This window comes from Lagenorhynchus albirostris, chromosome 15 (genome assembly GCF_949774975.1).
Source record: "Lagenorhynchus albirostris chromosome 15, mLagAlb1.1, whole genome shotgun sequence".
In the NCBI taxonomy this organism is placed as follows: domain Eukaryota; kingdom Metazoa; phylum Chordata; class Mammalia; order Artiodactyla; family Delphinidae; genus Lagenorhynchus; species Lagenorhynchus albirostris.
The window spans coordinates 18670212-18683508 of NC_083109.1; the positions used below are offsets into that span (position 1 = coordinate 18670212).

General features: G+C 48.9%; 1 protein-coding gene across 1 annotated transcript in view; it reads left to right on the top strand.

Annotated features, from left to right (window-relative positions):
• The window catches only part of CHD6 (chromodomain helicase DNA binding protein 6), a 211562-nt gene that overhangs the window by 191645 nt on the left and 6620 nt on the right, over positions 1–13297 (top strand). The window contains exons 32-38 of the mRNA XM_060122500.1: positions 1320–1528; positions 2640–4223; positions 6988–7139; positions 7741–7947; positions 8952–9404; positions 11023–11217; positions 12186–12305. Of these exons, the coding sequence (XP_059978483.1) occupies positions 1320–1528; positions 2640–4223; positions 6988–7139; positions 7741–7947; positions 8952–9404; positions 11023–11217; positions 12186–12305 (2920 nt within the window). The remainder of the gene's footprint in view (positions 1–1319; positions 1529–2639; positions 4224–6987; positions 7140–7740; positions 7948–8951; positions 9405–11022; positions 11218–12185; positions 12306–13297) is intronic.

Here is a 13297-nt window from a genome sequence, read left to right on the forward strand (position 1 = left end):
GGACCCCAGTCTCTGGGGATGTGATTTAAACACCACACTAGCATGTATCAGATCATATTCTGTCAGCAGCAAAGTGAATAGTGTGCATTGAAGTTGTCTTATTGTAGCCAACAGTCCTTATCGAGCCTTTGAGAACAATAAGTACCATAAAATGCCAGCCCAGAAGGAAGGAGTTACTTGCCCATCTGAGAATTAAGGCAAAAATGGCTGCCTAAGGCCAGCACAGGCTAAGAACGATGCCAGGAGAGCAAATCAACAAAGCTGCTGTTCTTTGAGTCTTTATATCTCTCCGTCCTTTTGATGTAACATCCGGTGAATTGAAAGAATGCCACATAGTGAATTCAATTATTGATACTTCTGTATACTCCTGGCTTTATGAAATTTGGTAATTCAGGGAGTAGATTTCTCCCATCTAGCTCCAAAGAGAGAACCAGAGCCCCTTCTTCCCTGCTTCTCACTCTTCCACTGACCCTCTCACCCCTCTCCTAGCTGAGTACTGTGCCCAAGAGCCCCTGGTGAAGACTACAGTGGTATATAATAATCCATGTTCCTTAAGTCATTATCTTAATCCTGCAGGATATAAAATCTAGAGAACCTTCATGTCCTAGGAAAGATTATCGTCGTGGGCAACCTGCCTACGTAAGACCAGGAAGGAAGCCAGTGTGGGATGGGAGTCAGGGAGGTGGGTGGCTGAGGGAGTCTCCTCCCCGCTCTGGACCAGTTTCTCCCTCTGTAAAATGAAGGAAGTGAATTTAAGGGCTTGAAAGGTCCCTCCAGGATTCTGTGATTCTCTGTTGTCGTACGGCAGAATGTTTAAGCATATAGGGTGCTTTTAAATTAAAATCTTTATCTCCCACAAGAGGAAATGAACTAGGTAATTTGTAAAATGAATGAATCAAGGGGACTTGCCTGGTGGTCCAGTGGTTAGGACTCCATGCTTCCACTGCAGGGGGCGCAGGTTCAATCCCTGGTCGGGGAACTAAGATCCCGCTGCTCAGGATGGCCAAAAATGCTGTGCAGTACGGCCAAAAATAATAATGAGAATAAAATAAAATAAAATTGGCGAAGTAAGGTCTCAAGTACGCACACATGATTTGAAGGTGGCGGTAGAGGCTGAGGGGCTGCTGTGTTATAAGCCCCTCCACCCAAGTCAACCTGAATAAAAATAAACAGTAAAATAGACCCGCTCTGCCTGCTCTCTTGACTTCCTGGGCTCTCCCAAGTAGGTGCTCAGTAAGTAGTTGTTGGCTTTTTTTAACTGAAAAAAAAAAAAACAAGAAAGAAAACAGCTCACTCTCCCTCTCTGATTCCCTCTCTAGGTGGACTAGGAGAGAGCAAGCCGACTTCTACAGAACAGTGTCTTCCTTTGGTGTCGTTTATGATCAAGAAAAGAAAACCTTTGACTGGACGCAGTTTCGCATCATTTCCCGTTTGGACAAGAAGTCGGACGAGAGCCTGGAGCACTATTTCCATAGCTTCGTGGCCATGTGCCGGCACGTCTGTCGTCTGCCAGCCTGGAAGGATGGTGGTGAGGACACTCTCTGTCACTGTATCCCAGGTGGGACAAGGAGAGAACGTGCTTATTTTCAAGGTACAGAGTTAGGTATAACTATAGACGCGGAGCCGACGTGAAGAATTCAGGTAAAGACCAGTGGGTTTTCACAAATCCACGGACTTCTAATCGGGTCCACCCTCATAAAATAAAATCTCTCTCCCAAAATGATGTGATTCCAACGAAAATTGAAATTCGGATTAAAATGTCACAGAAATATTAAGAAACTACTATTAATTACCTTTTCCAAAGTATGCTTTTTTTTTTAAGTCTCATAGAGAATTATCCTACTATGAGCTTTGCACTTCCCTTAGATTAAATCTTAAATGTTTTCTCATGTGTTGACTTGTAGCTATGGAAAACTAGTGGCCGTCATTTAAACTCCCTGGGCTCCACTAGAGACCTTTTCTAAGAAATTTCTTCCTGGTTGGAATTTGCAGCAGCTTCCTCCGCGTCCCTCTTCAGTCTCGTACTCATAGATTAACTCGCTCTGGACCGTATGACTGTATTCTGGAAAAATTGAAACAAATGTTGAGCCTATTCAGTGTGGGTTCTGGACTGGCGGCAGCATGTACAGACACCCCACCTTCTGCCCGCGTGTGGCACACTTAGGCTGTTTTCTTTAAAGCCAGGGAGCTGCATAGATCGGAAAGATCTGGACCTTGGAGTCATGCTGACAAGACCTGGACTGGAGTCCTGGTTCTGCCACCTTGAGCAAGTTAGCTTATCTGAGCCTCCTTCCTCATCCTTACACAAGGATAACGATGGTATAGCATAGAGTTCTTGTGAGAACTAAATAACAGCCGTAAAGTACCTAGTTAGAAGGTACCTAGTCCTCCTTATTGACCGGGAACTAATATTTCCCGAACTGGAGTTTTCAGGCTCTTCTTTCACCTTCACTGGTCTGTCCGTGTTTCATAAAAACCTTCCCTTCTCTTTCAGCTTTTCAGTTTAGTGGGGCCACTAAGGCCCTGCCTTGCTGAGGACCCAGGGAGTCAAACTATAAGATCAAAGATGCAGGTGCTCAGGTGGGCAGGAAGTGTCCAAGGGCCACCTTAAGTGACAGGCTCTGTGTTCACCTTTGCAGGCCCCCCAGATCCCAGCATCTGCGTTGAACCCATCACTGAAGAGCGGGCCGCGAGAACCCTATACCGCATTGAACTGTTGCGGAAGGTCCGGGAGCAAGTGCTGCAGTGTCCTCAGCTGCACGAGCGCCTTCAGCTCTGCAGGCCCAGCCTCTCCCTCCCCGTCTGGTGGGAGTGTGGAAAGCACGATCGGGACCTGTTGATCGGCACTGCCAAGCACGGGCTGAACCGCACCGACTACTACATCATGACCGACCCCCAGCTGTCCTTCCTGGACGCCTACAGAAACTATGCCCAACACAAAAGAACTGACCCCCAGGCTCCAGGGAGTTTCTGTTGCCTTTACCAGACCAACTCCAAACTGTATGAATCTCTTGCATATACTCAAATGAGCAGGACTTCCGAGTCCCTGGAAAATGAACCTGAGAATCTAGTGAAAATAGAAGGTAGGGATGATCATCTTGGTCCACCTCGGGGCAGCTTATCTGACATGACTTGTGAAAACTTTATTTCTAAAGTTCAGGATGTCATTTCCATCACCCATGATGAGAGTCTACTGCCTGAGTCCTTGGAGAGCATGATGTATGGTAAGAAAGCACTAAGCCAGGAGCAAGTCTCTTTTCAGGAGAGCCCAGGTACCAATACCGAGTCCAGACAAGATGCCGTGGCTCTCGCAACAAGCAGAGATGGCAACTTCCAGCCTGGTGGCCACGAGGCAGAAATAGCCTCAGGCCCCTCTTTTATGGATACATTAGAAGCAGGAGTAGCTCAAATGAACATTAAAAATGGAAAACATTTGCTGGTGTCTCTTTCACAGGAAGGGGAACTCTGCTGCAGCGAGGCAGGGCAGAGACCTGAAAGCCTTGGGCAGCTGGAAACCAAATGCATAGCCTCCCCTTCCTTGGACCAAGGAAATGAGAGCGGGTTTGTTGACATGTGCAATCTGAGTGTCTATGACTCCAAAAGAAACCTGTCATCAGATCAGCAGTTAATTGATTTATTAGAATGCAAAAGTTTAGAAAGTAAATTGATTTTGGGTCGGAACCACAGTGATGAGGAGGAAGAAGAGGAGGAAAATGAGGAGGAAAACCTAGACCTGGCCGCAGGCACGCGGGAAAGGCCAGCGGTGTCGCCTCTTACCGAGCCCACTGCTCGTATGGCAGGGGAGAAGAGCCACAGCGGCTTTCTTGTGGACGAAGCCAAGAAAGGAAGCCTGGCGGCCAGAAGCCAGCATCCTGGACCGCAGGGCGCTTTTCTTCCCGCAACCTGTCAGTGTCACTGCAAACACATGGAGAGGTGGACTCACGGCCTCGAGAATGACCAGTTTGAAGTGGAGAAACCCCAGGGTTACAACCCAGACCCATACAAAAGCAAAGCCAATAATGTCACAGTTGGGGGCGAGCTCACTGCTGTTCCGCCAGAGCTGTTTCAGGTGAAGCATGAACTTTTGAAAGAACCCTGGAAAGAAAGTGCAGAAGGGAAACAAGGTTTCCCTACATATCTGGAAGGGAGTGAACTCAAGGCGGAAGACGTGGATTTTGAGAGTAAAGATGATTATGATAGAGACGGGAACTGCCAGAGTCAAGGTACAGTGCGTGGGATCTTGTATTTTGGATAAGCCAGTTCTCGCAAGACAGGGAGGGCGCGTCGGCGGGGTGTTAAGGGTTTTACAGCTTCTGGAAGGGACCTGCTTACACTCACCGTGTTGTTTAAAAGCGAAGGTCACAGGCCTTGGTCTGAAAATGAGGCAGAGTAGCTTAACTCTGATCATTCCAGAAAACTGAGGATGATTGTAGGCAATCGTAGCACCTTGGCTGTGTCAGCTGCGTGATTTGGGCAGGGGTTGTGTGCTGTTATATGATAGATGCCAGATACAGTGTTGAGGGGAAGGAATTCGTTCTTCCACCAGGTAAAGTGCTACAAAGTGGGTTAAAGTAGAACAGCCAGGGAACGCCAAGAACCTGCAGTTTAACGGAGGTGCAGGTAATTTTTCAGGAACGCCACAAAAATACAAATAACCGTCATCTTTATTAAGGCGAGCAAAGACAGCGCCGTTTGTTCACGTGTATGTCAAAACCCTGTGTTGTAATGTCGGTGCATTGGGTTGAGATTCCTTTAAGTAACTCAACAGAAATAAGAATAACCAAATTACATGCCACTCAATAAAAAATGCAGATAGATTTGATCTTTTTAAATAGGGAAATCTTAGGTAATGAAGGGATTTTAAAATGTTAATCTAGGTGACCCTGAGATTTGTATATACTTTGCAGGGATATGAATACAGTGATTAGAGATCCTGAGCAACAACAAATGGGTCTTAACTTTTTCACTGTTGTCTTTATGTCATCAGACCCAAGAGGACATATTAGGTGAACAAAAGATAGTTCTGTTTATCCTTGTCAGAAAAACAAAAAATACCCTGTAGGTGCCTGGCCTGGTGCCAGGGGCCGAGTGATGTTCAGGGATTCAGGCAGGCCAGCCCCTCCCCGCAGGACAGTGACTTCATCTAAAGAGGGAAACCCTGCCCTGGGTTGTCCCACTTCCTTTTTATTTCTGAACTCCCACCTTTGGTTTTAGCCTCGTGATAACTTGGGAAAGGTTTTGAACCCAAATTAAAATGTACACGCCAGCTGAGGACATAGAAACTGAACTGAAAGGAGCTTCATCAGCCTGTGGCCCCAGCCGACCCAGAAGGAGCCAGCCCAGACCTTGCCCCAGGCCACGAAGGGTCCCTGCCACGTGTGGAATTACATGTATACATTGCTCTTGGAACTCTGTTGTGGGGAAAATCAGCGAGTACTCAGTCCTGGGCAGTGTAGACAGTCCAGTGAGGATGGGCTAGAGGAGAGCTGTGCTGGCCTGGACTTCCTCTGGTGGCCGTGGCTTCCGGCTGGGCTGGGCTGGGAGACAGCAGTGAACTTGATAGGCTTTGGTGAGCATCGCGCACGCTCGGCCGGGGGCGGGGGGTGTCCCTAGCACCAGTGCTTTTAAAGACGCTTTGACAGGCCCCAGGGGTCTCCTCCACACATGAGATGTGGGAGAGGTGAGGCAGAGGGGGTTGCCCTATTTCTGAGGACGGAGCTTGGCCGCTGAAGGAGCAGTAACTGGCACAGCTGTCAGGGCCAGCGCCCGGGCTCCTGGCTCCTTCTCCAGGGTTTTCCCTCACACAGCATTCCGCTTTTTTCTTAAAATTTAAGTTCAGCTTTTCTGCTTAAAGCCTTTCAGCGGTGCTCCCCATTGGATCTAGAATAAAATTCAAATTTTCTGTCCTGGCCTGCAGAGCCCAGCATGTTCCCGATGATCCTGCCCCTCCGCCTCATCTTTGTTTTGTACTTTTCCCCACTGCCTCCTCATCTTCCTGGGGGTCTCTCCTTTGACAGGTCCTCTCTGCCAGCCTTCCCTCCTACCAGTCGGTTTTCCCTCTTATTCCCTATCATGACACCTTGTCTCTTTCCCTCTATGGCCCTCACCCTGGTTTATAATTGTAACTAATTAGTGCATTTTCCCAACTGTCTTTCCCTCATAGAGCTGTAAGAGCCTAGAAAGCCAGGGTCACATCTGTCTTATTTATCCTTGAATCCCCTGGCCTAGCAAGGCCCTGCTCCTGGTGGTGGGGGGGGGGGGGGTCTCTATGGCCCCCTGGGAGACTTGTTGCACAGTCAAAAGTGAGACCACCACGTTTCAGAGGATAGACGTTCCATGTCATTTCACCACGAAAGAGGTTCACAACTTTTCCTTGACATTATGCTACACACAGTTCATTCCCTGTCATCTCCGTTAAGTGGATCTTTGAAGGTCCATTTCACAAGTGATAGTAAACATTCACCACTGAAGACTGAACGAATGAGTGGCATTTCCATTTCTTTCCATCAGTGAAGTACTTTAAACATCCTAGGTTTCTTTGCATCATTTTTTATATAAATCAGGTCTGTTTTACCTTCGTTGTAAGTTTCAGGACTTTTCTTCCTTCATCATTAATACCAGCCTCTTGCTGTGTTACATTTCCTACACTATCCCCACTTCTGTATCAGAGCATAATGTTCACTTTCCTCTCATCCACTGCACCAAATGGGAAAGCCTCTTTGCGGTCCTTCATCGTCGTTGTTGTTGTTCGGTTGTGGATGCAAACTCTTATTGGATGACTTGCATGGGTAGCCCTAGAGCAGGTCGTGCCTTTATGGCTTAACCGATAGAGTGCTTCTGGAAATAGAAAGTATGGTAATTAATAATTCAATTAAAAATAAATGAGCACACACTGGGCTAATTAAAAAACAAGATCAGACTTCCTCATCTTTCAGATCACTAGTATCTCCCGAGCGCCTAATTCATTTTTTTAACCTTCCTTCCTAGATTATCCAGGGAAATACTCTGAGGAAGAGAGCAAGAACTCGACCTCGGGCATCGTAGGGGACCTCAGGGACAACCTGCAGGAGGCACGGGCTCCCACCATTGCGCAGCTGCTCCAGGAGAAAACCCTCTATTCCTTCTCCGAGTGGCCAAAGGTACCCAGAGCTTGCACACTCCACCCAGAGCATCCTCAGCTTTGACGCCTTTCCTTTAAACCTTTTAGAATATTTCTGAGAAACAGACTCAGACAAATGTTTAGTATCTTTAAAAGATACTAGTTATGTGACATTAAAGATACATGCACCTAATTAGACCATAAGACAGAAGTGTCAGCTTATCTTCGTATTTACAGCGCTGTGGCTTTTAATCTTCGTTGTCTAGACGATACCATTTCTTTTTTTTTTTTTTTTTTTTTTTTTTTTTTTTTTTTTTTTTTTGCGGTACGGGGAGCACAGGCTCCGAACGCGGAGGCCCAGCGGCCACGGCCCACGGGGCCAGCTGCTCCGCGGCATGTGGGATCTTCCCGGACCGGGGCACGAACCCACGTCCCCTGCATCGGGAGGCAGACTCCCAACCACTGCGCCACCAGGGAAGCCCGATACCATTTCTTTTAAGACTTGTAAAGTGAGTCCATTTGTGTGCGCCCTTTTCTAATCAGTTCCTTCTGGTTAAAAAACTTGCCACTTGATTTCAGGGGATTTTGTGAATTTGGGTAACTTGGTACTTATTCCTCAGAGCTTTTGTTCTTTTTCATAGGATCGCGTGATAATTAACCGCCTGGATAACATCTGCCATGTGGTGTTAAAGGGGAAGTGGCCCTCCAACCAGCAGTATGAGCCCTCGGCCGCGCTGCCCACCCCCGTGTTAACCAGCGGCGCTGGTCCCCGCAGCAGCCTTTCAGAGCCAGAGGCATCAGAACATGTCTTCAGCAGTGGCGCAGCGTTGGTGGCCCAGATGCAGAAGGTGAGGCTGTAAGAATGTTCTTGACCTTGAAACAAAGGAGGAGGACGCTTTGCACTTCTTAATTGAGTCATTTATTCAACAAATACTGAGTGGATAGGAATTTTTTTCTTTCTTTTTTTGGGGGTCAAGCCATTAGTGTTCATTGAGGAATCTGGATTTTATCCTGTAGGCAGCAGAGGCTGTAGTTTTGGAGCAGGGAAGTGCGTGATGAAAGTGTGTTTGCAGCTCAACGGGAGTGGTGTGCAGCTTCATGGGAGATGGGGGTCAGGGAGGGGCTGTGCTCCAGGGCTGGGAGGCAGGTGGGCATCTGAGGAAGAGATAAGTTCTAGACCAGCTTAGTGGCAGAGTGGCTCCAAAGAAAGGGGGGGAGTTGGCTGGCATGTCGTGATGACTGATGACTATATGAGGAAGGGGAGGCGTGAACAGATCGGGATGTTCAACACTTGAGGACTGAGAACGGTGGCAGCAGATAGAAAGGAGGGGAGTCAAAGCAGGCATGAGTTTTATTTGTGGTTTATAAACTCAGAGGTCAAGTTTAAGGACACGTGGTTATTGGCACACTAGCTCTCACTCTCAGCTGCACACTGGACTCCGCTGGGGACCTTGAGAAGCTCCAGATTCTGACTGAATTGGTCCAGGGTGTAGACTCGATATTGGCTTTTTTTTTTTTTTTTTTAAACTTCCCAGTTGATTCTGGTGTACAGCTGAGGCTGAGATTCCCTAAACTATGATCTTGCAATTCCAGGTGTATAGTTCATGGACTAGCAGCTTTCACAGCATCTGGGAACTTGTTAGAAATGCAGAGACTCTCAGGCCCGCTGAGGTTGAATCTGCATTCTAACAAGCTGTCCAGGTGATTTAGTAGTAAAGTTTGAGAAGGTTTGAGTTGGAAGAAGTTCTGAGAAGGTGATTACTAGCCCCAAGGAAATGGGGCCTAGAAAGAGCTGGCATTCAGCCACAGAGGTGGCGTTCAAACCTCTCTTGCCACATGTGTGTGTTCGCAGGAGAGCTTCTTGGCTTCGGTGTTCACAAAGGAGGAACAGAAGCACAGGCGTCCTTATGAGTTCGAGGTGGAGAGGGACGCAAAGACCCGGGGCCTGGAGCAGTTCCCCGCCACCCACGGGCACCCCCCCATCGTCCTCAACGGCTGGCACGGAGAGTCAGCGATAGACCTCTCCTGCCCATCGGAGGGGTCCCCGGGGGCCACATCCCCTTTCCCAGTGAGCGCCAGCACCCCTAAGATTGGGGCTATCGGTTCACTTCAGGGAGCCCTTGGCATGGACTTGTCTGGGATTCTGCAGGCCGGCCTGATCCATCCAGTGACTGGACAGATCGTCAACGGAAGCCTCAGGAGAGATGACGCTGCCACCAGGAGGAGGAGAGGGAGGCGGAAGCATGTAGACGGGGGCGTGGACCTCATCTTTCTGAAGGAGCCGACACTCCAGGCGGGGATCTTGGTGGGTATATGAGCCACTAAGTACAAACACTGACCCCTGTACACTGAGCGACAAACCCTTTTTCCTCAGACACAACGCTTTTTGATTATGGATCTTTTATCCCTATTTCAATTGTCCTGCTTATCTTCTCGTCATCAGTTGCTCTCAGTCTCTTTTAGAAATAGGTATTAGTCCATCGAGGGCCCTTAACCTGCATGCAACCTGGAAAAACGAACCAGGAGGTCTCACCATTTCACACAGTAACAGCCCAGCCTCCAGTGTCTCGGAGCCACTGGTGATCCAAAGAGTAAAGCAGAAACAGGGCTGTGTTTGCAACAACGTTGTTCCAGGTCAGTGGGCTTTCCAGGAGCTGGGATTTGGGAGTCAGGACGTCCTGAACATTAATCCTGGCTCTGCTGCTTGAGCTGCTGGCCACCTTGAGCCGCCCCCCTTTGCTCCTCTGTAAAGAGGGGGCTGCAGCTTCTACCACAGAGGGTCGCTGTGAGGCTTCCTGAGGTCACACTAAGGTGTTCTCAGCTCAGAGATCCTTGTAAACAACAGAAAAGGGCAGAAACTGCACACCTGGTCCAGAGGGGTCCCCTCAGACTTTGTTTAATGTGTCGAAGACCACTGACTTCTCTCTTTGTATTTTGATTTTTCCCATCTATTGAATTTTGAGCTCCGAAACAGGAATCACGTTTCATGTTTTCTTACTTGAAAAGGAGTAATAACGAACAGTACTTATTGAGTGCCTTTGCCAGGCACTGCATTCAGGGTTTTACATGATTGTTCTGTGTGATTTTCACAAAAACCCTGTGAAGGTGTTGTTACTATTCCCATTTTGGAGATGAGCAAACTGAGGCTTACAAGCGTTAAAACAGTTTGCCCAAGATTATCCAGGTGGTAAATGGCAGATCAGGGAACCAAACCAAGGACTTGGTTCTCTAGAGCCAGAGAGCTCTGCTGTATCACTTGGTATATGTTTCCCTCTTCGACTTCCTATATAATTTGGGAAGCTGAAATGGCAGGTTCTTGCCCTGTCCAATCCATAAGAAGGTTGTCCCATTTTTTAGAGGTGCAAAGCCAGTTTTCCTGTAATGATTGTAGAATTCCAATGGAAGAAGTGAAACCTTTTTCCTTGGCCTCAGAGTATTTTGAAAAATTTATTATGCAGATATTTATTCAGCACTGACGTTGTACTTTATCAGCAGACCCCATATAGGCATTGGGAATACAGAGATGAGTAAGACAGGCTTTGGCAGTGCTGAGAGAGAACTAGGTAAGGCAGCTGCAGCATGGTACTTTCTGTTGTGGGAAAACCTGTGACGAGTGCTACGGGGGAGAGGAGCAGGGTGGCCAGTGTCGCCGGGACTGTCAGTGATGGTGACAAAGGCGGCAAGAGGGAACCTGAGCAGACAGGACGGTACGGAAGTCTACCGCGGAGACGAGAGGGGAGAGGAGCCGTCGGGTGGAGGGAACGCCCAACACGTCAGTGCTTCTGTGGGGACTTCGTAGTCAGGCACAGGCAGAGTCATGTTCTGGCGGGAAGATGCAAACAGCACCATATGTGTTTTCCTCTCAGAAACTAGTTTTCATTCTGTCGTGATGAACTGCACGTACTTGTCTTCCCTTTGTCCAGGAGGTCCACGAAGACCCAGGGCCGGCCCCCCTGAGCACCTCACACCCTCCTGAAGGGCCAGTGCCTGCCACTTCGACCCCAGAACCGGCCCCGGTAGCCGGCAGCCAGGCCGAGAAGGCCATTCCCAGCAAGAGCCTGCTGGAGTGGCTGCGGCAGCAGGCAGACTGCCCCCTCGAGGTCCCTGGCTTTGGCGCGGTGAGTGTGTGTCGGTGCCATCTCTGACGTGAAGATGCTGAGGGGGGCCCAGGAGGACCAGGAAGCCTGAGAGAAGTCGGTGTCCACTGAGGACATCATTGTAAAGTGGAGCAAAACAGTTTAAATTCTGGTTACGTTTTCCAGTAACAGAAATTACAGCCCAGATCAGAATGCCATGCCGGAAAGTAGACGTGGAAATCTTACGAGGACAGAACTTTCCCAAGCTCAGCCCTCCCTTCCCCCAAATGATCACATTCATGAGCTCACAGAGAATTCTTTAGGTTGCATAAGCGCTGCCACTTCGTGGAAATGTTCCTGTGTATTCTTTTCAAGTTACTGCATCGCCGCTTTGAGGTGATGGGTTAGTTTCAGTTACTGCTCGGGAACTTTTCCTCAGTTCCTCTTACTGCCTCTGCCCTCAGTCCTCCACACTAAGAACCTGGAGGAGAGGGCTCCTGAGCGCCGAAATCTTCTCTTGGATTTTTTGTTTCTCGTTTGCTCGTCAACCCCACCACCACCTTTGTCCTGGGTACATCTCATTAGTAAGACATGGCAGGAGAAAGCTCCCAAGGAAAGGAGAAGGATGCATTCACAGATGCACACCCTCCAGAGACAGACGAAGCCCGCCAAGTAGGGAGCAGTGAAGAGGGAATCCGAGACAGTGATCGGGAGAAAGCGGAGGGATTAAGCGGTGCCCTGGGAAACTGGTGGGTCAGCCAGGTGCTCTGGTCTGGAGGGCCAGGAGGCCCCCACAGGAGACTTGTCTTCCGGCTTGCTGCAGGAACACTGTGGCTTCAAGGACAGAGCCTGGCTGAGGGCCAAGGGGCCGTTCCCTTCAGCCTAACCTGACGGGTCCTGTGCAGAGGGCCATGAGCGAGAAAATAGCAAAACCAGCTGAGAGGCACCACCCTCATCAGAAGAATCTGTGGCAGAATGTTTTGTAATGTTGGTTTCCATTTACCTCCTAGAATTTTTCAGACAAACCCAAGCAGAGGAGGCCACGCTGTAAGGATACTGGAAAATTAGACGTCAACTCCCTGAGTGGGGAAGAGAGGGTTCCTGCCGTCCCCAAGGAGCCAGGCCTGAGGGTAAGGAATACGGACCTCGCGGTGGAGCCCGGCCTTACAGACTCAGAGAGAAAGCTCCAGCAGGGGAAGGCGGTAGCCAGGCGACCTTACCAGGGGGACCAGGAGCTGCACAGGAGGGTGATAAGCAGTGATAAGTGGTGTTGGGGTGTTTTCACCAGCAGCATGGCCTCCGTGGTCGTTTGTTTTCAACCTTTACCTCCGAAACTTTTGGGTTAAGTCTGTACTTAAACCATTCCCAAAGCCTGATTCCCAACCCGCTCCCCCTGCCCCGCGCTCCCCCCACCGCCCCCAATTTAGACCGTTCAGGGAAAAATACCTTTTAACCCTTATCAGGAGTCTGTTTCCAGCGTTTAACGAACTTCATTACTGGAAATTTTCATTTTCCAATCAAAGTTTTTCTGGCCACCATTTAAGACATTTCCTCCTATTCCATCCTCGCTGGCAATGAAAAACAGCTGACTCCAAGCGTTGCCCTCTTCCTATTATAGAATCATGAGCCTGGAAGCGACTTCAAAGACATCTGCAGATACTTGTAGTGGAACGAATCTGAGTTAATTATAGTTTACAGATGACTACAAATTTGGAATAGAAAACTCGTAACCTCTAGGGGGCGGTAACATTTCAACCTGAAAATGTGTTGAGCTTGGGCAAATGATACACAAATGTGCTTTTAACCTCCTCAAAGTGCGCTCTGCCCAAATAGGGCGCTTCTGAGGATCCTCATGGGGCTCTGCCCTTCCCCGGGTTGTCCTCTGAACTGGCAGGCTCTCCTGAACGCCTTCCTTAGCGCTCTGCCAGCTACGGCTTTCCTGGGTATGAATTCCCTTCTTAGGGGGATTTCCTGGATGCCGTTTCTTTTTTTAATTCCAAGAGACCACCCACCCTAGTCATTTCCTGCTCGTTAATGTTCCCAAGGAGCTTGTTTCTGATTTGGTCGCCTGGAGGGTCACTCCTCCAGCAGCCCGACAAACACTGCCCTCGCTCATCCCCAC